Below are 24,854 nucleotides of genomic sequence, written 5' to 3' on the forward strand. Positions count from 1 at the left end.
AACCTTCCCCTGTAATTACTTTTGTTGAGGTGGCATTAAAAATTTAATATTTACAGGAAACTGAATAAACAAACTATTAAAACTTTGAGGTTTTTTTTCTTTTTTCCACTTATTGACTTACATTTCGACTCCAGCGCTTTATCTAATGATAGTAATGAAGATCCCCATTTTGAGGATTAAAGTGAAGAAGATCAATCAGTTCCTCGGTACAATCTTCTACAAAAGAATATTTTCAAAGCTCCTGAGAACATGTCTGGATATTCTGTTTCTGAAAGCAGGACTTTTTTTTTTCCAATTCTCAAAAAAGGACACCACTTGAACCCCACAATCATCAATGGGCACCTCTGCTTCCATCATTAATGCAACGGACCAATTATTCCTCTTGTCTCATAAAATGGAAGAAAAACAGAAAGACGAACAATTACCTGACTCCATCTCCAACTCCTCATTTGATAAGCTGCCCTGGCATAACATCGTCTTTGGACTAGGCTGGCTAATCAAAAAAGGAGCCGCGAATGTCAGGTGGTTTTCAGGGCACCCAAAAATGACTGATATGAGCAAGATAGTTGGTCACAGAGCCATGTGTTGTAACGGGGCATGCACATGTTCAGGATAGATTTTCATCCACTGCCAATAAATATTGATAGTTCCCTTAGAATGACTGCAAGTTGAGATCTGCTCCCCATTACTCTTATTTTTGCTCAATTAATGTGCTTTTGGAAGCTAGGCTCTGTCTAATGTTGGAGCATCCCGGTGTCATACACAAAAAATAACCTTTAGGAAGAGCTGCTATGCAGGGGGTTTAAATAACAACCAGGAGACTGACCAACTCTTTTGGGAATACAAGTGGTCTCACCTTATTTCGGAAAGTTTCTGTTGCACTTGACATTATTCCGGAAGGTTAGGAGGCCTCCTGCCCTTCTTTCTGAGATTCTCCAGGAGGGTCCAGAAGAGTCAACAACTTTGATAAGTACATAATCTAGAATGTAACCTATGACCAATTGAGGACTATACTAGTGTACCCTAATGGGGCAAATGGGCTGTTGGACCCTCTCATGTCCATGTACATTGTAACTACACCATTGACAAAGGTTAAAAAGATTTTAATACAAACCCAAGGGACGTTTTGGAGAACAAGAAAGATGGAACAAAATAGATGTGGTGTACCGCCTTGATGTACTTCCCCAGTGCAATCATCTTGTTTTCTTCTACTTAATATTGCAATTTTCCATAAAAGGCTTAAATCCAACACTTAAATACTAATCGACATTAGTTCCACATAACAGGAGGATAATTTCACTAAGGCTCTTCTGGCAATGCTGTGCAAGTGTTATGAAATAGTAGAAGTGAATGATATTGGTAACAGAAAGCGCCATGTCAGAATTCTAACCATTTATTTTACTGCCATTGTGATCGCTGGGTTTTTTTTGCTTTCTTTGTAGGGAATATTCCTAGAAAAACATCTATATTCCATGTCAACACAAGAATCGCTGAGTGGCAATGTGCACACGGAGACTTTTTGTTGAACTTTCGGAGAAGAAACTGAGCAGAAAGTCAAACTTTTTAAGGAGTTTTGAGATTTAGATTTGGAGAGTTTCTGCTCAATATTTCAGTGCTTTATCAGGTGGATTCTAGACAACAGAGTCCGACTGAAAAAGACCCTGCGTGCCCATAACCAATTTCTGCTTCAAAACTTCCTTAAAATACTCTGTATTCACATAGCAATAAAGCAGGTTTTGCGTTAGGGGCAGGCAGACTAGGCATTTGCCTAGGGCCCCATTCCCTAAGGGGCCCCCAGCCACATATGGGGTCCATGAGTCAGGGGGCCCAGCGCCAGTACCCCCCTCTCTGCATTCACATGTGTCAGCATCATAGGTGCTGATACATTTGAAAGCAAAGATGGAGGAGAGAGCAACAGATAACACTCCCGCTCCCATCATTCCTCGTCTGCGACTGAGGTGGAGGTGGGCGCGCGATGATGTCACATGTTGTGCTGCACTGCAAAGACCAGAGCAGCGGGGGAATGAGGAGAGGTAAGTAAGAGGTATAGTGTACTATACTGTAGGGAGGATATGGGCTGTGCATTACACTATGGTGAGTACATTATATTGTATGAAGGACCATGTAGTGCATTATAATATATAGAGGACTCTGGGGAGTGTATTATACTATATGGAGGACTATGGAATGCATTATACAATATGGAGGACTATGGGGAGTGTATTATACTATATGGAGGAGTATGGGGAGTGTATTATACTATATGGAGGACTATGGGGAATGTATTATACTATAGGGAGGACTATGAGAAGTGCATTATACAATATTAAGGACTATGTGGTGCATTATACTATGTGGAGGACTATGGGGTGTATTATACTAAAGAAGCAAAATGCTGCCTATTCATCGAGTGATTGGATTGTTTATGCCGAGACAAAAATCATTTTTGTCAGCGGCACATCACGGAGTGAAAACTGTAGATATGCTGCTGATAACATGATACTGTATGGGGACAGATTGATCTATTATTGATTGTTCTGTCTCCATCACTGTTCCTCAGCCGGTGTAAGGAGGCCGAGAAACAAGAGTCGAACAACTTCAATATTGTCGATCACACTCGTTTAGCGGCCTGAACTCAGTGCATGTAAATACAACCGAACTGCTTCTGTGAGATGGTGCAATATATTAGCCTTTGGGGCCCCACTTTAAACTTTTGATCAGGGCTTTGTCTAAAACCGGCCCTGACCTTGAAGTAACCAAAAAACACAAGAGGAGTTTTAAGTCTGTGCAGAATTTCTTTGAGACAGTCAAAAACGGCTAGTGCTTCAAGTGGAAAACCATTCCAGGAAATGTTCTTATTTGTGGAGAAAACTGGTTTTAGAATAAAAATGGTTTGGAATCTTCATATTTTAAGTTATTTTTCAGGCGTTTTTAGCAGCTCAGCTGAAAAAAATTCTCAATAAACTCATTGTGCACACAGTATAAAAGTTTTTTTCTCTATAGAATAGGAATCCTAATCTCACTGACTACTTCTGGATCCAAAGGTAAATTGTCTAAAATAAAAAAAGAAGAAAATTTACCTAGCGATGTGCAAATAAATTTAAGTGGAAATCAATTTTTCTAAAATTTTACAAAAATCCAAGTTTGTCAAAATGCAGATTTTTTTTTTTCACAATCTACTTCTGCACGGATCCCAGTAAATTCTGGACAGGGTTTGCCTGGATTTGGTGACTATTCTTTCTTCCTATTGCTTACTCCTCACTCTAATCTTTCACCAATCGCACTTATTTTCCCTTTTTTATGTCCAGTATGCTCCTTTTCTGTCCTTCCTCAGGCCCCCTTACCTAATTTTGGTTCAAAGTTTTCTCAGGTTCTGATCATCAGTAATTCCCCCACCATCACCATTTTATCTATGCACGTGCCACCACTACTGAACCAAATCGTTTCTCAAGAACCAGGTCCATCGGCCACGCCAGTGATCTGTGCTTGCTGGAAGGAAGCCCTGAAAACCGCCTCTTTCCTGAAGACATCTGTTGCTCTTCTTTTGATTAGCCAGCCTCATATCATCGATGCGGTGTGATACGCATGTGATATGCAAATTTACTATTCAGAGAAAAACGACTAGAATACTAGTATCTCCTACTGGCCATTGTAATCCTAAAAGTCAATACTGCCCCTTTAATGAACCTTGCCACATGACTAAGGATAAGGCCAAACCAGAATCTCAATTTGCAGAAACATGTTTCGGGGGTGTTGCCCTTCCTCAGCGCAAAACATGAAATCTTATTTGGCTGTATGAGAGGTCTCTGACTAACTGGGGTCTAAGGGGTCACATCTCTTCTTGTGGAGAGTGACATGCCAGACATGACGGTGTAAGGAGACTTATAGGTCATGCAATGCTCTATTGAGAATTTAAATATGCAAATCGCCTCTTTAGAGAGGAAGAGGACTTGACCTCTAGTGCCACCTATTGGAAGTAACAATCCTAAAAGTCAGTATCAACTCTTTAATGAGCCTTGCCACATGACTCTCAATTTGCAGACGCGTGTTTTGGGGTGATGACCCTTCTCATTGCAAAGCATGATATCTAATTTGGCTGTATGAGAGGCCTTTGACTGGGTCTAAGGGGTAACGTCTCTCCTTGGGAGAGTGACATTCCAGTGTAAGGAGACTTATAGGCCATGTAATGCTCCTCTGCAAATTTAAGCATGTAAATTGTCTCTTCCGAGAGGAAGAGGAATTTAACTCTAGTGCCACCTACAGCCATGTCAGATCTCATGCTTTGCACTGAGAAGGGGCAACATCCTGAAACACACACCTATAAACTGATGGTTTGGCTTTTATTCTACGTCATTTGACAAGTCACGTTAAAGGGTCGATAATGACCTTTAGGATTACCACTTCTAATAGGTGGAGCAAGAGTTCCAGTCCTATATCTCACTGAAGAGGCAACTTGCATATTTAATTTACCAGAGGAGCGTTGCATGGCCTATATGTCTCCTTACACTGGCATATCAAGCATTTTACTCTCCACAAGGATAGACTTTGTCTTTTAGACATATATGATGTCACGCCAGGTTGGATTATCAAAAGAAGAGCAGATACCTTTAGGTAGGAGACAGTTTTGGGTCCAGAAACCACAGATTACTGATAGAACCAGATTTTGTGAATCGATTCGCACCAACTCTACTGACAATGATAAAGACTACAAAAGACTAATTTTTTTTTTTACGAAGGCATCAACATAAAATGACCAAGGTGCAAAGTTTCGTTCCAATGATCAGTTTTGTCTTTGCTCTTTTTTTTTCTGAGCACCTACACAGATTCTCTCTCTCTCTCGTCTAACCACATGATATGTGAGCAGCTACACGCCTGGTGAAATTTATTGGACCTCCTGGAGGATAAGGCAACGGTTTGACCTTGGACACTTGACTAACCTCCCACAAACCATGCCAGCACATATTACACTTTTGGCTGGTCTACAGCACATGCCAGAGCCCTAGGGGTCAATTCAAGCCGCAGCTGCAAAGGGGAATTCCAGTTGATGTTTTCGTGTTCCGTTGGGACTGGTGTTAAATACCTTTCAGAAATGGCATTCGTATTGTAAAAGTTTCTCTCTTGCCCAAGCCGCATACATAACATTTATCTCTACGATGGTAAAGTAGTTTGCGTAACCATCTCTGGAATCAGTGCGTCTTTATTAGGTTCTCCTCGGTATCAGACGTTAATTTTCCATAAATGGAAAACTTTTACTGAACCTACAGATGATGGTCGTAAATCACATTGGAGCCCACGGTGTTACTGTCCATATCAGGTTTTCTAGGTTCTCTCTTGAGATATTGAAAATGAAAACCATAAAAATAATAATAATTTTATACGGTATTGTATTAATATCATTAAAGGATTTTCTTTATCATTAAAGGGGTTGTCTGGCTTAGCAAAAATTGAGCCCTGTTCTGAATATTGAGAGTGGTATTGCTCCGGAGGACCTATCCTGTATTGCACAACACTGAAAACACATTGACTAGAATGGGTACAGTGTAATGCCTTATATTCCCTGTGGGGGCACTGCAGAGAAACAAATCACTTATTTTCCAAGTTTCCCAGCAGATTACCACTGATCGTAGGTAGACACTTTGTGATCAGCTTATTGTCTGCCTCTTTAGATACATTTAAAGGCACCTCAATATGTAAGAGAAAAGTTTTATGAGATTAGTGGTGTGCCATCTCTCTTCACATGATTTTCAGGAAAGTAGGTTCGGGCATGCCGATTTTCAATATGTCCAATCATTTGTTCTCACAGGATAGAGAAGAGCCTGGCAGCAGCTTTTTAACCTCTCCTTATGAAAACACATATATAGTAAAACGAGCATGTACGTGTATGGGAAGGACAGGATTAAATGCTGTCAACCAACTGAGCATTAGTGCAAATTATTGAAAGTGAAAGGCCAACTGTACTTTTTTCCAACTATCCAATTTACCATAGAGGTGGGGGCAGTAGCGAGTGACATATCAGGCTACACAGATTCTCCCATCTAGATTCTCATTCACATATCTCAGAGAACATACTGGCAATCATTTCCCAACTAGATTCTCATCCTCTTCTCTCAATAGAACATACTAGAGGTCGCACTCCAACTAGATTCTCATCCACTTCTCTTATTAGAAGATTCTACCAGTCATCTCCCAACTAGATTCTCATCTACTTCCTTCAACAGAACATACTTGCAGTCACGTCCCAACTAGATTCTCTTCCCCTTCTGTTAGCAAAACATATGGTGGTCTTGTGCTGATTGGATTCTCATCCGTCTCTTTCAAAAGAACATACTGGTGGACATTAACGATTGTCATCCTATTTTCTCAATAGAACACACTTGCGGTCACATGCTGACTAGATTCTCATCTGCTTTTCTCAATAGAACATACTGGTGGTCACATTCCAACTAGATTCTTATCCATTTTTTACTTTAGAACATACTGGAGGTCGTGTCCCAATTAGATACTCATCCGCTTTCCACTTCAGAACATACAGGTGGTCATATCCCAACTAGATCTTCATCCACTTTTCACTTTAGAATATACTAGTGGTCATGTCTCTCAACTAGATTCTCAACCACTTTTCACTTTCGAACATACTGGTGGTCGCGTCAAAATTAAATACTCATTCACTTTTCGCTTTCGAACATACTGGTGGTCATGTCCCAATTAGATACTCATCCACTTTTCACTTTAGAACATAATGGTGGTCGTGTCCCAACTAGACACTCATCCACTTTTCACTTTAGAACATAATGGTGGTCGTGTCCCAATTAGATACTCATCCACTTTTCACTTTCGAACATACTGGTGGTCATGTCCCAACTAGATACTCATCCACTTTTCACTTTAGAACATAATGGTGGTCGTGTCCCAATTAGATACTCATCCACTTTTCACTTTCGAACATACTGGTGGTCATCTCCCAACTAGATACTCATCCACTTTTCACTTTCGAACATACTGGTGGTCATGTGCCAACTAGATACTCATCCACTTTTCACTTTAGAACATAATGGTGGTTGTGTCCCAATTAGATACTCATCCACTTTTCACTTTCGAACATACTGGTGGTCATGTGCCAACTAGATACTCATCCACTTTTCACTTTCACACATACTGGTGGTCGTGTCCCAATTAGATACTCATCCACTTTTCACTTTCAAACATACTGGTGGTAATGTCCTAACTAGATAATTATCCACTTTTCACTTTCGAACACACTGGCGGCCATATCTCAACTAGATACTCATCCACTTTTCTCTATTGAACATACTAGCAGTCAAAACTCAATTAGATTCTCATGTGCTTCTTTCAATAGAAATGATAGCGGTGATATCTCTCAACTAGATTCTCATCCGTTTTTTTCAATAGAACATACTGGAGGTCACATCACAACTAGATTCTCATCCGCTTTTCTGAAAAGGACATACTACCGGTCAATTACCAAACTAGATTCTCATTTGCTTCTTTCAATAAAACATACTGGCAGTCATGCCCACACTAGATTCTCATCAGCTTTCGACTTTTAGAACTTACTGGAGGTCACGTGTCGAAAAGACTCTCATCCGTTTCTTGGAATAGAACATTGACTGCAAGTATGTTCCATTGAGAAAAGTGGATGAGAATCTATTCGGCAAGTGGTTACCAGTATGTTTTGTTGAGTGAAATGGACGAGAAACGTGATAGCATGTAATCGTCAATATGCAAATCACATATCGGCAGTCATATAACCGCCCACTCTATTTAGCAATTTAGTGTGCATGATGCAAACTGTCAGGATTTGACAATTTGTAGTCACATAGAGCACCGCAGAAATTTTGCTCAGTCCTTTTTTTGGCATTGCATCTGAGCTCAATTGATATTTGTGTGACTGAGCTGCAATACCAAATGTGACCTTCGGATGCAAGTGGAGCTATGCATAGGAAAAAAAAGTCTGTATTTTAATTTCGTTAACTACTTTGAATAAAAAAAATCATAAACAGCAGCTCCAGAAAAAAATAGTTTATTACCATCTCTGATCATACATCATTCATTCGATTGATCCCAGAAACCTGTGAAATGCGGTTTACAATTTACGGTTGGATTTGAGTAAATAATTTTTCTTTTTTTTTTTTGCTTTGCTCTGATATCAAAAGTGTCTTTGATTCCTTATTACCTTTAAGAACAAACTATATAAAATAAGCCCTGAGGTTGTGATATATGTATATATATATATATATTTTTTGTTGTTGTTGTTTCTCACTATACATTTGCAAAAGAGCAGCCAACGGAAATACGTCGTCATACCCGGTATACCTCCCGTGCCCACATCTGCATAATTTACTGAACATGATATATTTAAAGCTATACATTCCCTTTTTTCATTGGACAGCAGCTTTTTTTTATTCTTAAAGTTGCAGATTTAGCATTATTTTATTTACATAAAGCTAGGCCTCTAATTGCGGCGTCTAGTAAGTAGTGTGCGACACGAGTCGAGTACAGAAACGTTTACATCATATCATCTTTAAAAAGCACTGCAGCAAGATTGTCGTTAACGTGCAACATATAGGAAACGGTCTCACGCAATTTAAAGAAGTCCGCTCATTAAAAAGAAAAAACTAATGAGCTCGGCTAGTCCTAGGGTTAAAAATTAAAAAAATGTGGTCTTACTTTGCTCCCTACTCCATGCATTGTATTCAGCTCTGTGGTAGCCACACACATTACAGTAAACGAGCTGCTGGAGATCTATAGTGCTCCGTTGTGCTTAAGCATGTCTGCGCCGTATGTTGCACCAGACGGTTCCTTAAAAATTACAAAGCCTGCTTAAGATCGTTTGGAGACGTTTACGAGAAATGTAAGGGTTGTTTTCTCCTTCACCCCTTACTCCTCCATTCCACATGTTCTTCCATCTCCAATTTCAACGTCTTAAGCTTTAATCGTACAAGCATTTAGATCCTTTTTTTTTTTTTACTTGTGTGACATGTCTACTCGGGGCAACGAGGTCACACGTCCGTGTGGTGTGAGCTGAACGACGTAAAGCTGCCACGTTGGCTTCGACTGAACTGGCAAAAGCTGGCTGCTCGGCTCCGTCGGCCCTTGTTTTCCGTCTTGCCACGTTGTTTGTCGTGCAGGATAAAGTTTTCTATGAGCTGGAGCTTTTTATGTTCTTCTTTCAGGAAGACATTGACGATCAAACTCTTCTCTCTTTTGATTTGTTCACTTATGTCCTTTGGTATATCGGGTATTAACCAGTCCACCACCGCACTCAATAACATCACCAGGTTCTGAAGGAAACAGGGAAAATAAGAAATGGTTATGAATGTTAGACAGGACTGGATGAATCTTTAGACCTAGCGGTAGATGTTAAGATCTAACGTAAACTATGAGGATCTCATCTTTTTTTCTTCTGATAAATTTTAAGACTTTCATGTAAAAATTCGAAAAGATGTCATATGGATTATTGAGTAAGTTTAGAGAGTCCAATCAGATGTCCAGAGTGTCGATTCATACATCCCATTCCATAGGCCACAACATTGGGAGTGGGGGAACGGCTTCTTACTTGCCGGCATCTGTGGCTCTTCTTTCGTTTAGTACAACGCCACATTTTTGTCATGCTTCACCAATGATGGAATAAATTCACATCATCTCTATATCAACAATCGGGGGCATACCTAGAAGTCATGTGCGCCTATAGCGAAAGTCCTACTTGGGCACCCCCAAGGAAAAATATTTGGTGGGTCACAGCAGAGCATATCTCACAACTTTGCAGCCCTTGCAAATACATTTTGCCCCTTTTGAAGCCCCTTAGTGTTCCCACGCACTAAGATGCCCCTCTCATGGCCCCCATAAATGATGCAAACAAAAGTGCCAACCAAACACAGTAATTTACCCTACAAGTGATTTCCTCCGCAGTACTCTCCACACGCACAGTATGATGTTGCAATACAGCCCTCCACAAAATATATGGCCCACACATGGGATTATGGCCTGCCATAAACTAAAATGGACCTCCATACAGTATAGTGGCTGTCTATACAGTTTAATGGCTCTGCATATAATATAATGGCTCTCCATATAGTGTACCGTCCTCCACAAGCCTCCACACAGTATGATGAGCCTAACACAACCATATACACAGTATGATGGACTCCACACAACCCTCCATACTGTATAATGACTCGCATACAGTATGACGTCCCCCTCTAGCTCTCCAAACAGTATAATGGCCCCTTCAGAACCCTCCAAGCAGTATGACTTCCCCAAACCATATAATGGCCTTTCAAATAGTATGATGGACTCCAAATAGCCCTCCAAATAGTATAATAGCCCCCACATGCCCTACAAAGAACAAGATGGCCCCCTCACGTAGTCACCAAATAATAGAATGGCCCACACATAGCCCTCCAAATAGTATCATGGCCCTCCAAATAGCCCTTCAAATAGTATGATGGGTCAAAATTTCCCTCAAAATGGTGTAATGACTCCCACATAGCCCTTCAAATATTATAATGGTCCCCACACAGCCCTCCAAAGTATATAATGCCCCCACAAAGTCCTCCAAACAATATAATGGCCCCCCACATAGCCTCCCAAATAATATTATAGCCCCCCACAATGCACTCATTGATAAAAAGAAAGAAAGAAAATACTAACTTCTCCCTGTCCCCCCGCTGCTCCAGGATGCCGATAAAGTTCAAAGTGCGATAACAGGCAGGGGGCCCGGTGCCAGTGGCATTGGGCCTCCCAATTCACGGGCCCCATAGCGGCTGCACGATATACGGCTGTTAGCAATACAACACTGCCAACAATCTTAAGGACTCTAAATACTCACTGATAGAGTACACTACGACTTGAATTAGCAAATTTTTCTAGTTGAGTTTCTTATTTAATAGTTTGAAAGAATGGGGATTGGTTGCAATACCATACATTGCCTAATGTGGCGCTAAATCTGTGATAAAGCAGACACATTTTTCTAATTTCATATAAACCTTTTGCAGAATTGAGCTATATCAAGAGATAATAATGAGAGTACAAATATAATTCCTCAGCTCAGGGTGCTGGGTAAACTTGGCAGTACATATTTACTTTCCTTATAGCACCCAACAGTGTAGAAATTTAAATGGTTGTCACTCAAAACTTGATATTTATGACATATCCACATGATATGTCTAACAGAGGCAATTCCTAGGGGTTGTATTTGGAAATCCTATGGCAATGAATGGAGAGAGCCATGTATGTACAGCCGCTTCACCACTCATGCTTGGTTGGATGCTATGTGAAACGGGGGATTGAGCCAAACCACCACTCTGGGTATAGGTGTGGGTCTATCAGACACTTATAGCATATATATCTTCTGGACATGCTATAATTGCCTCTAATTAGACCACTATTGTAAGAATTACATCATGCCTACAGAAATCAGGATTATTTTAAAATGTGGGAGAGGTCCAAAAGAAAGACACCTCCACTTCATAACTACTTTCCACTCTGGCAAAAAGGGTCTCGAAAAGAGGCTATCCAAATCTAATCATTCTATTACAAACCCCTTCATCATTCACTATATTGGTCATAACCTCCTCGCTAAGCAAAAGCTAGCATCATTGATTAATATTTATACTAACACTATCCTACTAGATAATTTATAGGATAGCACACAAGCCAATATTGCCAAAAGCTTAGTGTTTTTGCATCCAAGACCACCATTAAACTCATCAATCATTATAATATGACTTAACATCTGCTCTTGTCAGAAGATCTTTGAGTGGCTGTTAGCAGGACCCTAAAACCTCTCTAGACTAAGGTGACCACATATTAGACCAAACTGGCTGCAAGGTCTACAGTTGATTTTAAACTTTGACTAAAGTTGGTCACAATCCTAACCCCAAGCAAAATCCAGCACCAATTGATTCTTATGGCTGCCAGAGCTATTCTAGAAACAATAACCTAAAAAAATCTAAAGTAAAATCTAGCTAGGGTTAAAATCACCTGTATGTCAATGTGAGCACATATTAGTCCATGGTGGATCCAAAGTCTATTGTTGACTATTTGGTAGACAACGCCAATCATAGAGCATTATAGAATTTTTTTTTCTTGAAGGATGAACTAAGAAAATCTGAAGCAAGTTCTGAAGCTTCAACAAAGTTTGGAAAAGGTAGAGCCAGAAGAATAAGAGATGGCTCCAGCTCCAGAAATAAAATGTAGAGACTTTATTGGTACATATTAAAATGCTGCTGAAACATGACCGGCATGGTCGGTGGGGGAGAGTAACCAACATCCGACTGGACGCGTTTCGAACACAGACGTGTTCTTTGTCCTCAGTGGACTAAGTGTCTGTGTTCGAAACGCCTCCAGTCGGATGTTGGTTACTCTCCCCCACCGACCATGCCGGTCATGTTTCAGCAGCATTTTAATACACACCAATAAAGTCTCTACATTTTATTCCAGGAGCTGGAGCCATCTCTTCTTTTTCAATACGTTGTTCAGCATTGTGGCAGCAACACTTCGTCTCCGTGCTCGGACCAACACTTACCACCATGGATGGAATGGCAAGGGTGAGCTGAAATATACTTTTATCTTTTGTGTAGAGCCAGAAGAATGACATGGGACCACTGAGTCCACTGATCTTCTACAATGGTCATGTGCTGCTGTAGCTCATCACTAGTGGCAGCTCCTAAGCAAAGATCTGTGAGGCTTAAGCATGTATTTAGATTGGTGGTAGACCGATGAGATGACAAGCCCTTTCGATCAAATTTGCTAAATCTTGTCACAGAGCAACAGCTTCAATTGATCATCATGAATGGTAGTGTTTGTTAGCAGAAACCTGAAATCTAAGTAGACCACATAGCTGACAATGGTTGACCCAAAGTCTAGAGCAAACCTAAAACTCTGACTAATTAGATTTGGTCACAATCCTCTGAATAACAAAAAATACTGTCAGGATGGCATTTATTGAATATAATGGATTCTTGAGCTTTCTAGGACAACCAGACTGGTCTTAAACTCAAAACTGCCCTTAACCCAAGTTGGTCTTAATCTTCTCACTAAGCAATAGTTCTTGTCATAATGGCCTTAACTTAAGTTTACAGTTGAGTGTTTTTCTAGCTGAAACTTTAACCCTCTTTAGACCACTATGACAATCTATAATACCATAGTAAAAATGTAGGTCTATGGATGGCCTAAAAAAGATTGACTAAATTGAGTTACCAGGAAAAGTGATTTCCTAGACTAAAAAAATGTTAAAAACTCAATGTAATTTTCCAGTGAGATTCACAACGTTATTCCAAATAATGTTGTTGGCATTTGATTTTTTTTTCTTCTTTACACCATAAACATATTTGTCAACTCTTCCTAGAGATCCCGGTGGCTCACAGAGAAAATATTTCCCAGACTGGAAAGAGTTGACATATCTCTTGGCCACCACAGAAGCCACCTGGAAAGCAATGTTCATGGCAATGGGTTGTTGCATATTAGTGGGATGAGAATGGGCCATGAAGTAGTGAATGGCCTACAAAAAGCACATTTATAGGGGCAAATTGGTATGGAAAGGGGTATGATCTACAAAAAAGCACATTTGTTGATCAGAAATTGGTGTGAAAAAGGGCATGGCCTCCAAAAACCAAATTTAAGGGGCTGGACCAAATGCAAAAAGGATTGTAGCCTTAAAAAAAGGATATGCTTATGCTTTTAATGATTCCCCAGTTTTGATTTTAACGATTCATATATCTTACATCAGTTTCATCCTTCTCACAAACATCTAAGGTTGGCAGCTGATTAGAAGATTTTTGGCCTCCGTGCCTAAGTAATTTTCCTGAGACTTTGAGCTCGAAATAGGCTAAAATTTAGCCTTCTAAACTTTCCTTAATGCAGTTTTTAAAAAATTGGTGATTATAGCTAATTATATGCAAATGACTAGTTATAGTCAGAAACAGATGTCTGTGTTCTGCCGGTATCCAGCTTTTGTTTAAAGACGGTATTATATTTCACTTGATGCACAGATACTTGTCAGACTTCCGAGTATGGTGTTTTTACGATACAAGAAAGGAGTAGTACGATATTCTTTATTTCCATGGAATCACATGTGGTTGCTCAATCATGAAAGCAGAAGAAACAGAAAATTTTCATGGTGCAATCAGAAGGTTCGTGCTACATAATTACCTATGGCGTTCATTCGTTAACTCCTCTACTAAGTGCACTGAACCTTTCCAATGAATCAATTTTAAGCTTTTATCCATCCGGTGGAGGAACGACAATAAAAAAAAAAATAGTCTGATTGGTTGCCATGCTTCAATGCAAAACTTTGTAACTGATGTGCAATTTTTTTAATTTTTCTATAAATTTGTACGTCAAACGGTTGGTTGCCAAGTCAACAGGACGTCAATGATAAAGTTAGCAGGTTCAAGATTTCTAGTGAATTGAAGAATCAATGGAGAATAGATTTTTGGAGAATCAATGGAGAAAAGATTTTCTTCTCTTGCTCATCTCTAGTCAATAATTGATAATCAAACCTTTAAAATATTCTAAATAGATTATTTGTGAACACCTATAAAAAATAGACCTCATTGAGAAATGACTAGGTGCAAGATAAGATCCAAATGCCTTCTGATCGAGCACTGAGGTCCACCATTATTTAAGAACTTGTGTCCAGGAGATGACCCTTAGGTAGGCCTGTGATGGGCCATTCTGACCATGTACTGGTTGAACATAAGTAAGATGTGTCCTTCCTTACATTCCTTTTGAGCTTGACATATCCCAAGATAAGTAAACTGAGATGACCAGTTTTGAGAAAAACATGATTTTGTGATACTCTGTCGAGAAATGTTAATGTTATACTGTATCTGCCTCTTTGTGACCACCCAATAAATGTGATGGGAAATACAGGGCATTGAGCGATTTGTCACCATGTCACCAAAATGTGTTGAAATTGTATAGTGAGAAATTGGACTCCTTAGACATGCCTGTAGGTTAATTAGGTCACAGAAAACCTCAATAATCTTTAAAAGATGGAGGAGGAAACGTTCAGTATCCACCCACCAAAAAATGAGTTCTTCCTTTAAATTATGTTGACAATTTTTGGCCCATTTTAAGGTTGCCTTTAATAACTATTCCACATAGCAATACATATTGACTTTTCATAGGTATGCCCCGCGGGGTAACCACAGCTGTTGAACGCTACCTAGTATTAATAGAAAACAAAATGGTACTGTAATAAAAAAACTGGATGACCATTAGACAGAGAGTGCGACAGCGACCGGGCCGGTGTGGGAGAGGGGCCTGCGGACACCAGCAGCTATTTCAGCTGGATGTTGCGTCCGAAGATGGGGAACATTATGCCAGGAAGAAGCCAAGGATGGAGAACATTATAACTGGAAAGAGCCTAGGATAGGGGATATTATTACAGGAAGGGGCCAGGATTGAGGACATTATTATGGGAAGGGGCAAGGATTGGGGACATTATTATGGGAAGGGGCAAGGATTGGGGACATTATTATGGGAAGGGGCAAGGATTGGGGACATTATTACAGGAAAGGGTCCAGGATAAGGAATATTGTTACATGAGAGGGCTAACATGTATTCACAAGATCTGGAATGCTACAAGAGCCCATACATCAGAAAAACATACAGGTGGGGGACCAGGTCCAAATTTTGCACAGGGGACCATCGGACTGTAGTTTTGCCACTGCCATTAACTCTACTCTCTGTATACTAGCATTAGCAACTTATCTAGATAACTTCAAGTTAAGACTTTTTTGCAATAAAAAAAACATGAAAACATCCCAATTGCGATGGGAGAGATTTCACAAGAGCTATTCAATTCATAAAATTTGATCGTGAAAAGCTGCCAAAATGTAATTGTCGACAATCATTCCTAAGATGTCTGTGGTTTCTGACTCATTTGGTTAGGTTCAGTGCTCTGTGCTCCAGTTTCTCGATAATTACACATTTCATCGGAGAGTGCTAATGAGCGAATATACTAATGGGACCATAAATCTAAAAACACTTGCAAATTATGGATTTGTTGAAGACATTCGGTAACTCGGTAAAAGTGTAAAGATATGGCCAAGTTACCAAGAAAAAAAGAGCTGTGGTTTGTTTACCGATACAAAAATTTGAGGCGTAAAGCTCAACAAATTGGCAGCCAAGAAGACTATAGACTTAGAGTAGATACATGATGTCCAGAGGAAGCAAATTAACCGAAGAGGAAACCACTCTTGGTGTTGGGTAATACCACTATGTCCCACCACCCAGGGCCATGGTTGGCCAAGGATGGTCTGCTTGTTTGATATCAGTGCAGAAACTGTGGATGGAAACTGACAAGAGGCATAAGGGAAGGAACAAGTTTTAGCAGCTTTTTACTCGTTACAATTTTCCCTAGTTGTAGTTATTCTCTAAAAAGTAAGTTTGGTCCTTACTGATCGCTGATGTCCAACCATGGAGAATGACAATGTCAAGGAGTTAGTGAACGCGACAAATTTTGCAACTTTTGTGTTTCTAAGCTATATAGTCCCGTTGGTATATGTAATAGCTTGAGGACTGCTGTGGATAAAACTGATGGGAACCACAATGATAAAAAAATGGGACCCGGAAGCCCACCATCAGAAAGGAGCAATGCTTACGCATGCTACTACCTTTGCTCCAATCGAAGCAGGTCTTTGCAGAGCCTAGTTGTTAGGGTTCCAAAGCCCCATTTTCGGTTTCACTCTGGGTCGCAGAAGTTATATTCCAGCAATCAGATAATATTAGATAATTTATTATCTTGGGGAAAAAACATTACTTATGATTCATGATTAGTGATGGGCGAACATGCTCAGATAATGTCTTACCCAGGCATGCTGGGGCGTTATCCTAGTATCTTGGGCGTGCTCGTATATTATGTTCGAGTCCCCATGGCTGTATGATTTGTAGCTGTAAGACAGCCACAACACAGCCTAGCAAACAGGCAATCCCTGCATGTGTTGTGCCTGTCGAACATACAAGGACGAGGCAAGGCCTCGAACAATAAAATGGGCCTACAGTGGTTCTAAATTAAAAAATACCCTTGCTTACTGGCTTCCTTGTCACTCTTCCATCAATAATATGTCCACCTCTTGTTTCTGGTTACATCCGGTGACCACTACAACCAATCAGCAGCTACTAATTGGCTGCACCAGTCACATTCAGTCCAAGATAGAAAAATGAGATTGGAGACTGTTTCTTTGCTCAGACGTAATGTGACCTCTGCAGTCAGTCAATCAGTGTCCATCACAAGAGGAAGTACCAAATTACATCTCTTCTAGAAGAACGATCTAGTGACAGCTGTTTTGAAAAAAGTGTTCATTCTTCTTGAGGAGAGCTAATTTACCCATTTTTTCCCATGGAGCACTGTCAGGAAGTCTTTACGTACCATCTGGATCTCTGCGGTAAGAACAAGTTACCTTCCACAGTCCTAGTATAGAAGTATTTTATCATCCTGCTTGATGTAGATTGAAGCTTTAATACTTCCAGAATGATACTAGTATGTGGATAAACGTCTACTGCTAAACTGGCTTTACTACTTGAATTTCCTATCACACTACCGGTCAAGTTGTATTGGTTTTTCTATCACCCAGTTGGCCTTGATGCACTACTTTTCGATCACCCCATTTCCTTAAGTGCGAGACTCTCAAATCACCCTACTGACTCCAATATGTATTTTCACTATTAGTCTATTGGCCTTGTGCATTAATTTCATATTTCCCTTTTGGCCCATTGTCTTGAATTTTTATCACCGTTCTGGTTATGGTCTTGGGTTTCCTATTACTCTATTGACCCTTGTGTGTGGATTATTTTTATTTCCCTACTGGCCTTAGTATACGCATTTCTTATAACCCATCTTGTCCCTAGTGTGGATGGAAGAGCCATCCATCAAGGCCAGTAAGGTAAGAGAAAAATCTTACCTTACTGGCCTTGATGGATGGCTCTTCCATAATGCTACTAGCTCTAGTTTGATAGTTTACTTTCCAGCTATTTTCCTTAAGGCCCCATACTCATTAGATTAAAGTCAATCAATCTTAACAATATCGGCAAAATTGGCTGAGTCTCCCCGACAGATGAGGATCTCAATGATGGAATTTTAATGGTCGATCTTTTACTTCTGCACGGACATAAGCCTCTGCCAGAAAAGTCTGGCAGTGGCTCTTTCATAGTGACCACAGGAGTGCTAGGTAGGGTGAGCACTTTTGTGTATGAAGAAATTGGCAGAACTATCTGCCAGCTGAACGATAGTTCGGCCAAGAGTGTGTAAAGGGGCCGGGGTAGAGATATCATTCATGCAACTTGTTCAGTCACTCAGGGGCCCAAGAGGTAAGATGGCCCACTTCCACCTCCAAAGCATTATGATGATCTACTGGCCTGCAAAGGGCCCATATGTTGTTCTTGCATAGGGGCCCTCCTCTGTCTGTGTCTGCACCTGATGGGGGCCTTTAGTATGTGAACTAGGAAACTAGACTGTAAGCTCCGCTAGGCAAATAAAATGTATGCACAATGCTGCAAAATATGATGGTTCTACCTGAATATTGACAAAAAAATAAAAGAAAACAAAAATTCATGCTTTGTTTAATAAAAAAAAACACTTACCTGAAAAAGAATGACGAAAGCGAGACGCACAGCTAAGACCGTCCAGTATTGTTTAGAAAAGTCGTATTGATTCGGAGACCAAGGAGGTTCTCGGTAATCCTTATATCTACAAAAAGAGAAGATGAAATTGAGCATAGTTTTTTTTTAGGAGATGGTACAATTATAATTTAATCCTATCTGAGTCTCAATCAAGACTGAAGATTTGGTTCCTCGAAAATAAAAAAATTGTTGACTTCAATTAATCTCTTGATCAGGGCAATTTTGCTTTCAACTCCATACAGATGTAGAAAGGATGAACATACAACGTTCAGGAATTTTATTTTTTCTGGGTTTGTTTTAATAAGTGGACAATTCGTCCTTTTGTATTTGTTCAACATATTCAAATACTGAATATGTTTCAATGTAAGAAAAATGTTAATGACCCCTAGAATCTCCATCAAACCTCCAAGGAAATGTGATGGGTCTTTGATCTTTTGGATTAAATATTAAATTGGTTGTTTCCTTGTGGCAACCCCTTTCCATGTCCACTATTTAAGGGTAGAAACATCATAAAGGGGCCCAACAAGAGCTCCCCAGGCCCACAAAGTGGAAGGTCGATAACAAGCAGCAGATCTTACTACAATAGATCTGATTGGCTCACTTGGATGTCACAAAGAGGGTCCCCGAGAAGAACTCCCCTTAATGTGAAGGGTCTCCAAAAGGTAATGGCTCTTGCTGCTGATCTGCCCATACGAGCATCATAAAGAGTGTCTCCGACAAGGACTCCCCTCTATTTGTCAAAGTGGAGGATGGCCAACAAACAGCATATCTTGCTATAATAAACCTGAGACACTTGGGAAAGCAGGCACTAAGTTCTGAGATCTCCACAATTTGTAAATGGGTTGTTTCATCTTGACAAAAAACTGTTTAAATCCTATTAAAGAAGGGTGTCGGCAACAAAAGCTTTTTTTTTTCAGGCAAAATGTAGAGCACTACATATAAGCCACCTCTATTATTATGAGCCTGATCTGCTCATATGAATGTGATGAAGGCAAGCCATCCCCTCTCTTTGGCAAAATGTTGGGTAGCTAACAAGGAGAGGTAATGTGTAAGTTGGATAACAAGGAGAGACAAAGTGTAAGTTGGATAACAAGGAGAGACAAAGTGTAGGGTGACTACTAAGGTGACACAAAATTTAGGATGGCTAACATGGAAACGCAAAGTGTAGGGTGGCCAACAAGGAGAGACAAAGTGTAGGGTGACTACTAAGGAGACACAAAATTTAGGATGGCTAACATGGAAAAGCAAAGTGTAGGGTGGCTAATAAGGAGAAGCAAAGTATTGGGTAGTTAATAAAGAGAGGCAAAGTGTAGGGTGGCTAACAAGTAGAGGTAAATTGTAGAGTCTCTACTAAGGAAAGGCAAAGTTTAGCATGACTCAGAAAGAGAGGCAACGTGTAGGGTGGTTAACAAGGAAAGGCAAAGTGTAGGATGGCTAAATAGGAGAGGCAAAGTTTAGGGTGGTTAATAAGGAGAAGCAAAGTGTAGGGTGGCAAATAAGGCGAGGCAAAGTATAGGGTGGCTAACAAGAAAAGATATTGTGTATGATGGCTAACAAGGTGAGGTTACCACTATAATTGGTCTAGTTCATCTGGGAAAGTCAGATGCTGGGCCCTCTAATTGTGGAACCCCAATGGATCAGTCGTTAAAAGGGTTGGCTTATCTTGCCAGCACCTTTCTAAATTTACTATTTGGACATAAATGTATCATAGGGTACTCCCTAATAAGGGCTCCCCTTCTTTGGGTAATGTAGAGGGTTGCTAATAAGCAATGGCACATCCTAAAATGGCTCAAAGACCCTTCTGTCACATATGTAGACACCTGTCCTATAATGGCAACAAAATAGGCGAGAGCCGGGAGCCCTGCAAGAAATTTTGCATTGAGGTTAGGAACTTCAAGTGTCCTTAAATGCAGTAGAATATATTGTTAGATGCTGTAGAAGAAAGATTGGATGGACGCGATTCCTTGAAAGACATGAGACTGTCCTAATCAATAAGAATCAGGAATTGGAATCCCAGAAAGAGGGAAAAATCCTTGATCTCAAGCTAAGTAGAAGTAGATGATCAAGCAAGTCAATGCCAAAATCTTGAATATTTTATTTTACCAAAAATAAAAGAGTATATAAAAAAGTTGACTAAATGAACTCTAAAACGCAGCTACGTACATGTCATCATGTACATAACTTGTAAATAACTAGCGTATGACCCATAACCTCACGCAAAACGTGCCTCATCCTGAACAGTGGTTTATAACAAGGTATTACATAGCATAGGATATGGAAACGACATGTACAAATTATGTCATGGTAGAAGAAACACAAAGAAGCCCGAGTTCACATGAAATGTACGTTTGGTTGGAGGCTGACAGACGCGCAGGACAGTTCTTGTCTAAACGAGATGTCATTCATTCCCTGTATGTCGGCGCAAGAGATAAATGTAATTACCTGCCTCAATAAACATGACAGGTGCTAATAAATGTTAGCATATATCTCAGACGGTTGTGCTCAAGCATGGAGATAATGAGTGTCTAGAACAGGATTTCTTGGCTGGAAAGTAGACTTTATGTAACCAAAGGGGCTTCTCCAACTTAAGGATTTTTGTAATATATCTTCTCCCATTTAACCCCTTCACCCCTGAGCCAGACTGCAGCTCACCGCAGAGATAGGTGATGCTATTCAGGAAAGGGGTCACCATCCACCATAAAATTCTGGCATACCCTAACGAAAAAAGTTGGTTTAAGCCTGTTTTCACCCTCATGACCAGGCCAAATTTTTCAATTCTGAGTTGACCAGTGTCACTTTATGAGGTAACAACTCTGGAACACGTCAACGTTTCCAAGTAATTCTGAGATTTTTTTTCGTGACATATTGTACTTTATGTTAGTGATAAATTTAAGGTGATTTTTTAAAAAGTTTATTTGTGAAAATATCGATTTTTTTCCAAAAATGTAGAAAATTTCGCAATTTTCAAACTTTTACTTTTTATGCCCTTAAACCAGAGAGTAATGTCACACAAAATAGTTAATGAATGACATTTACCACATGTCTAAGTTACATCAGCATCATTTTTGAAACACATTTGTTTTTCTTAGGAAGTTGGAAAGGTTAAAATTTCTATAGCAATTTCTCAATTTTCCAACAAAATTTCCAAAATCAATTTTTTTAGGGACCACATCATATTTGAATTGATTTCGAGGGGCCTACATGACAGAAAATTCCCAAATGTGACACCATTTTAAAAACCACACCCCTCAAAGTGCTCAAGACTACATTTAATAAGTTTGATAGGCAATGTGGAAGCAAAAATGAAAATTTGACTTTTTCCCACAAAAATGTTGATTTAGCCATACATTTTTTATTTTTACAAGGGTAATGAGAAAATGGACTCTATAATTTGTTGTGCAATTTCTTGTGAGTTCACCAATACCCCATATGTGGTGGAAAACTACAGTTTAGCCGCATGGCATGGCTCAGAAAGGAAGGAGCGCCAATTGAATTCTGGAACTCAATTTTGGCTTGGATGGATTGCAGGTGCCATGTCACATCTGAAGAGCCCCTGACATGCCAAAACACCAGAAACCTCCACAAGTGAGCCCATTTTGAATACCACACCTCCCAAGGAATTCATCTAGGGGTGTAGTGAGCATTTTTAACCTTCAGGCTATTCATAGAATTGTATAACTTTAGGCTGAGTAAGTAAAAAACTACAATTTTCTCCCTTCAAATTTTGCTTTAACCCCAAGTTTTTAATTTTCAAAAGGGTTAATAGGAGAAAATGGACTCTACAATTTGTTGTTCAATTTCTGTTGAGTATGCCAATACCCCATATGTCGTCAAAAACTACTTTTGAGGCACAGTGCAATGCTCAGAAGGGAAGAAGTGCCATATTAAAGTTCAGATTTTGCTGGAATGGTTTACGGGTGCCATGCCACGTTGGCAGAGCCCCTGAGGTGCCCAAATAGAAGACCCCCCATAAGTGACCGCATTTTACAAACTACACCTCTAAATTAATTAATCTAGGGGTGCAGTGAGCATGTTAACACCACATGGGCCTCCCAGAATGTTATACTATTGGGCAGTGAAGAAAGAATAATTGCATTTTTACCCTTAGCATGTTGTTTTTGCTCCAAGTTTTTAATTTTTCTAACGGTAAATAGGAAAAAATTGGCCTCTCAGTTTGTTGTGCAATTTCACCTGAGTGTGTCAGTACCCTACATGTATTTGAGAGCTACTTTTCAGGCACAGTGCAAAACTCAAAAAGGAAAGAGCACCATATTGTATTTCAGATTTTGTTGTTCTGGTTTGCGGCTGCCTTGACTCATTGCGAAAGCCCCTGAGGTGCCAAAACAGCAGAACTCCCCCATAAGTGACCACAATTTACAAACTATAATGCTCAATTAATTATTCTCGAGGTTCAGTGATCATATTGACACCACAGGTGTGTCATAGAATTTTATACCATTAAGTAGTGAAGAAAAAATAGTTACATGTTTACCACAAAAATGTAGTTTTAGCCCAAAATTTCACATTTTTACAAGGAAAGTTTGGTCAAAATGACATCAAAATTTGTCACACACTTTCTGTTGAATGTGGCAGTACCACATATGTGGTTGTACAGTACTGCTTAGCCACACGGCGAGACTCAGATGGGAAGGAGCGTTATTTGACTCTTGGAGGACAAATTATCTTAGATGAGAATCGGGGAGCATCAGAAAGGAAGATGTAGGGGATCGGTGAGGTGCGTATGGCTTTTTTTTCCCCATTTCTAGCAATTTCAAAAATGTCTACATAGTCAAGCTTCTGTACCTAGTAAACCACCAAAGGGCCCTTTGATTGCTGGTCTTTGGACCTAAGGCTATATTCTCCATGTTTTAGTCCTCGAAAACCTCTTTGTTTGTGTTACTCAAGATGAAGGGGTTCTCAAGGAGATAAAGTATGGTCAGCAAACAGCTGATGGCAATGGGTTTGGCTTAAGAAATCCCCAGTGATCAGTTGTGATCACTTGGAGAAGATAATGCCCCAACCGTGGGGAAACATGGAAGCTAAGGATTGTTCTCAGCTTGTCTTCAGGAGGACACCGCTCCCCAGTCTCCAGGCTTTCTGCTTGTCAGTGGTAGTGCACCCCTGAATGTTTGGCATTTCAGATGGACAGCTTGGATAAGTTTCTGGCCCAAATTATACAGGAAGCAGAAACAGTTCGTGGGGGTCTTTCACTTAGGGCCCCATTTTTATGAATTTTCTAGCCCCATTAGGGCATTAGGAAAGAGCCTTATTAGGACAATGTTATAACTATGGCCAGGATGCCTGGTACAGTATTGCAACCCGAGCATGGTCAATGTGTTACTTGTTCTTCACTCCAAGTCATAGATTGGGGACCTTTGCGTAGGTAGGATCCCCTTTTATAAAGCTTCCATTCCTAGAGAAAGTGACTTCCTTAGTGAGATAATGTAATATTATAAAATAGAGTACCAAATATGAAATCGATATGAGCCTGAAAACTCCAATAATGACAGGAGCAAGCATCGTAGATAGGCAAAACCGGAAAATGTCTAATTGTCGAAAATGACCCAATTGACTTAATTTTGCCCAAATTAAAGGCGTTCCTTTAATTCTAAATGTTTGTTTTTGTCTATACGGTATCACACACAGGCCTGGGCTTTCATGTGCTTTCTGCCTAGGTCTATAGGAAATTATTGTTAACATGATATTAATTGAGAGAAATGATTAAAAAAAAAACAATTTCAACATCAAGCGGTGACTCCGCGCTGTCGGTTTTTTTTTTTTTCGACAGATGGTTTTAATAGTGTGTCTTATATGCCTTATCCTGGAGGGATTGAGTCACAAGTATTATTGTGCTGCTACTTTAATTAATGTAGGTGTAGAAGACTGGTCACGTGTTGTTTTTTTTTTGCGGAAAACAGGCGGTGGCCCCGTGGAACAATTTAGGCTTGAAGTTAATTATAGAATTCTACGCGAAACCCATCACTTCAAACCTAATTATAATTATAGTCTCGTCAGCCGCACACCGTCCGATCTGGAGTCACTAGAAATCCTATAAAAGAGGATTAGGAAACAAATGTTGAGGGATTTTTTTTTAAATTTTTGTTTTTTAGTTTAAAGTGAAAAAGAGGCGATCCTGTAAATTAGTCATAGACTCTCGGAGCTCGTTATTCTCTCTAGAAAGCAAATTAATAGGACTTTTGATTTAT

General features: G+C 39.9%; 2 protein-coding genes across 2 annotated transcripts in view; one reads left to right on the forward strand and one right to left on the reverse strand.

The window, feature by feature from the left end:
- NTF3 (neurotrophin 3) overlaps positions 1 to 24,854 on the forward strand; it is a 274,247-nt gene that overhangs the window by 161,745 nt on the left and 87,648 nt on the right. The window lies entirely within an intron of this gene.
- The window catches only part of ANO2 (anoctamin 2), a 249,373-nt gene continuing 232,595 nt past the window's right edge, over positions 8,077 to 24,854 (reverse strand). Inside the window, exons 24-25 of the mRNA XM_077266525.1 lie at positions 18,610 to 18,715; positions 8,077 to 9,302 (exon numbers count right to left, since the gene is read on the reverse strand). Coding sequence (XP_077122640.1) covers positions 9,021 to 9,302; positions 18,610 to 18,715 — 388 coding nt within the window. The 3' untranslated portion in view covers positions 8,077 to 9,020. The remainder of the gene's footprint in view (positions 9,303 to 18,609; positions 18,716 to 24,854) is intronic.

Source organism: Ranitomeya variabilis, chromosome 5, assembly GCF_051348905.1.
Source record: "Ranitomeya variabilis isolate aRanVar5 chromosome 5, aRanVar5.hap1, whole genome shotgun sequence".
Lineage (NCBI taxonomy): Eukaryota > Metazoa > Chordata > Amphibia > Anura > Dendrobatidae > Ranitomeya > Ranitomeya variabilis.